The sequence below is a fragment of the Wasmannia auropunctata genome, unplaced genomic scaffold, assembly GCF_000956235.1.
Source record: "Wasmannia auropunctata unplaced genomic scaffold, wasmannia.A_1.0 LD336036.1, whole genome shotgun sequence".
In the NCBI taxonomy this organism is placed as follows: domain Eukaryota; kingdom Metazoa; phylum Arthropoda; class Insecta; order Hymenoptera; family Formicidae; genus Wasmannia; species Wasmannia auropunctata.
Window position 1 is genome coordinate 1542584 of NW_012026854.1, and position 3908 is coordinate 1546491.

Consider the following 3908-nt stretch of genomic DNA (forward strand, 5'->3'; position numbering starts at 1 on the left):
ATATATAGAGAGAGAGAGAGAGAGAGAGAGAGACATAATTTTTAAGTACTTCTCGAATTTTCTTTGTGTTTACTGTTTTTTGAAATCTAATTAATTGATTTATTTTTTTCTCTATAATTGGGATTGTATTTTCGTTTCATTATTTTCTATTTTACGGTAACTGTTATACGTCTGCATCTCACGATCCCTCTAATTTAAGAGAACAATAGATGAGCACTACTTGAAGAATGCTATTTTCGATTCCTCTGTTATTTACAGCGACAGAATTCCAATTAAATCCACAAAAAGCTTCGTCCAAATCGATCGTTATTTCCAAGCAATTAATTTTATGGTCGCCGCAAATTAGTATTACTCCTAGATTGGACGATAATTAACTGGCATGTCAATATCCGTACAATAGTATTTGACTTCGCAAAATTTTTAAAACTTTCTAGAGACTACAATTTGTTAAGAGGCTGTCGCTTCTTAATTGGCAATTAAAAAAATTACTAGAAGATCTGCAACGTGTGAAAAAACTCTATCCTTTTTTATATAGTCTCAAAAGCAATTTTCAGCAGTTCTGTAAATATAATTCTTATTGACTTGCTTGATTTGCGGCGACTTGTGAGATTTTCTCATGAAAGTCCGAATGGAATTAGTTTGCGCTACGTCATTATGGAGCCGAGTCACAGTACCGAGTACGCAGATACGGCCCGTGGAGGTGTATTCATTCGCAAAAACGAGCGTGCTTATCGCGGCAGTGAGAGGAGAGAGCAATTTCATGAGTTCGGTGCCATGGTTATTCGCGCGTGCACGAAAACAGTCGATGGCCACAGCGCGATAATGGAATTTAATAATGCGATATGCGTCTTCTCTCTCTCTCTCTCTCTCTTTCTCTATTTCGGTCTCCCTCGCTCTCTTCTCATATCTCGGCGCTCTTCTCTCCTCTTTTCGCCCCTCATCGTCTTTCAGTTACTCCTCCTCGCAACGATGCGGCGCGGCACCGTTGAGCAAGTGCACGGGCATGTCGGGCCAAGCGCGCGCGCTCAGTGGCTCGGTTCGCCGGTTAATTAGCCATTAAATATCAAGCAGCCGGCACGAGACTGCACGCAGATGGTATTTCGGATCAGTTAGAGCAGTTAGCAATGGGCAATTACGGATAATAAACAGACTGCCGCGACTGCGGCAGCGTACGGCGCGCGTGGCGTGTTGTACGAATGGCCCGGAAAGGCCGAGTGTGTTTGTACGATGCAGAGATGCATAAAAATCGAAATACCATGAAGTATAATGAATACAATAGATTTCCGATGCCCGGAAAAAAATTGATATTTTCCTTTTAAATCTCTGGCACGAGAGTTAAGATCATCGTAATTGATACAAAAATTTGAGTTGAAACTCAGCGGGATTTAAAAACGTGCAGAACTAAAGGAACAGCAACTCGAGAGGAAAATATTTATTTCGCGTCGACAGCCCAATTTCAGATCGACCGTGTTTTGAATCTGATACGTCCGGTATATGTCATATTTCTTCGTACACAAAACGAATATTGAGCGCACCGCAAAAATACCCGTGCTTTCATGAACATGGAAATTCGGCGTCGAGAATACACTCACGATAATCATTTTGCATTCGTTTCAAGGTAGATTAATTAATCGGCACGCTCAAAATATCGAACCTACTGGATAAGCCATTAGCATTAATATTTCATTATTCCCGCGCACTACGCGCGCGCGTTATCTAACCATCCATGTTGAATCCAGTTAAATGTGAAAATCGTCCTGTTTCGAGCTTTCTCGGATTTGCCGTATTCGACGAACGTATTCGATGTCGGACGTTACTGATCGCGATTTGAGCGAGTGATCGATTGCGCGCCGCGCTGGCTTTCTCTTAGCGTAACAAGTCTAGCGTTCAAGTGAAGTAACAACAATTGCGGTTCTGCAATAGTCGTACATCTTCCCATTTGCTTACAATTTAATTAGAACATTTAATATTTAGAAACTAAATTATATATTTAGAATGAGTGATTAATGTGCAACAATATAATGTTACAATTATATAATATTTGAATAAAGAGAATGATTAGATGTAGGCTCAAATAGTACAATCTTCATATTTTTTTTTAGAAATTTAAAATTCATTCTCTGATTACTTTAACTTATTTTCAATTTTATCGAATCATTGTCATGCCTCTAATTAGGATATTATCCTTCCTGCAAGTGTGTTCACTCATTTTTGCTTCACACGTTAATGAGTAAGTTTTCAGTTTTAACATAAGATTTTCACGTATTTGAATGAGATATTTACAGACATGTCGTTGACATGTGTATATGGAACACATATATACCCTAGACAAGCAATTCTTACCTTTGATAGGTTGCCTGAGGTCCACCCGGTGTCACTGCGGCAGTCGTGTTTTGTGTTGCGAGCGCGAGCTTCTGCTGTCGATGTTGGAGCATCTGCCTGCTGAAGACCCCATATCCGAAGCCATAGATTTCGTCCTCCTCCTTGTCGCTGAGGCAGCTCGAGGGCTGCACAAAAATGGAGATCGTTCGCTCTTTTCCTCTATCTATACGGGACGGTGGGTTTTGCTTGCGAAGCAGTACTGGCTACCACTTACGTTGTAAATGGGAGGAGATACGGGGACGGTATTAAGAACTCGTTACATGGAGGTTGTTGTGCCGCAGAATTTTATGAGAAAAAAGACGGTTCGGTTTACTTTATAAGAGTTTAATATAAGCCGCAAGCAATTAATAAATATATATAAATAATATAAAAAGGATTTTTACGTACATGTATTTTTTGTTTAATTTTTATTTTTTTAATTTTATGCAAAATTTATATTATCAAGTTTTAATTTCTACTAAAATATTTGTGATGCAAGAAATTCGAGCTAAAAAGGTTGTTTTATTAAATTTTTGATAAAGCAGAGTGTCAACACAAAATTTTATATTATAGTTTATTTTATATTTATATTATATGCTCATTATAATAAATATGTTTTGACAAAAATATTTCCTTTTTTGTTTGTAGAACTACGATTATATACTTTGTCTTTTAAAAATTTGTCCACTGCAGCGTATCGTTTTTTGGGGAAACAAAGTTAACTTCTATTTCAAATATTCACGAGAATTATGCTATATTTTATTAAGAAATTTAATAATGTAAAGCACACCAAATTTTAATAGCGCAAAATCAAGAAAGAGAATTAAACGAGGTTAAGCAAAATAATCGAGCAATTGTTTTCGCATTTAGTCAAAATGTGATGTTCTGGAATGAAGGACTTATATATTAATTTTCCACATCGACACATCATCGATTGTCGAAATGGCCTGATTTTAATGGTCAATCAATTGCTCGCGTTTGATAACTCGATTAGCCGCGGGAAGAAAGACTGAATAACGAACAATAACCGATTTAAGCTGGGATCGATAGGGTCTACATGGTTAATCGCCTTAAAGCACTTTGGGAAGTTACTCATGAAGGAGCCACGAGCCCACAAACGCAAAGTGTTCGAACTTTCCGTAAAGGATTTGGATCGTCGAAGGATCGTGCGTAGGGAGGATTAAGTCCGTACACTTGTTTCGCATCAAAACACTTTGTTTATTCGCACTGTTTTATACGTGGTATGTTATAAATTTTATGTATGCGTCCACCACATCGAGACTCGCGTCACTTTATCTGGTGGAATGGCGCGGTAGTTCCGTGTCGCAATCTGCGTGGTCGAGGGCTCGGCCTCGGTGGTGCGGCAGGTAATGGTCGCAATTCCCTTTATCGAGGACTCGGCCTCGTGCGGCGAGGACTCGGCCTCGAATTGCGAGGATTCGTCCTCAGGCGGCGTGAAGCTCGGCTTCTTGCCGGAGGACTCGGCCTCGTGATGTCCGTGCGGCACGCTCGACCGGAACTCGCTTGCCGGATGCGTCCGCCGGAAA

At 39.6% G+C, this 3908-nt stretch overlaps 1 protein-coding gene across 1 annotated transcript in view; it reads right to left on the bottom strand.

The window, feature by feature from the left end:
* The window catches only part of LOC105452221 (SAM and SH3 domain-containing protein 1-like), a 309259-nt gene that overhangs the window by 73840 nt on the left and 231511 nt on the right, over positions 1–3908 (bottom strand). The window contains exon 3 of the mRNA XM_011693162.1: positions 2344–2507. Coding sequence (XP_011691464.1) covers positions 2344–2507 — 164 coding nt within the window. The remainder of the gene's footprint in view (positions 1–2343; positions 2508–3908) is intronic.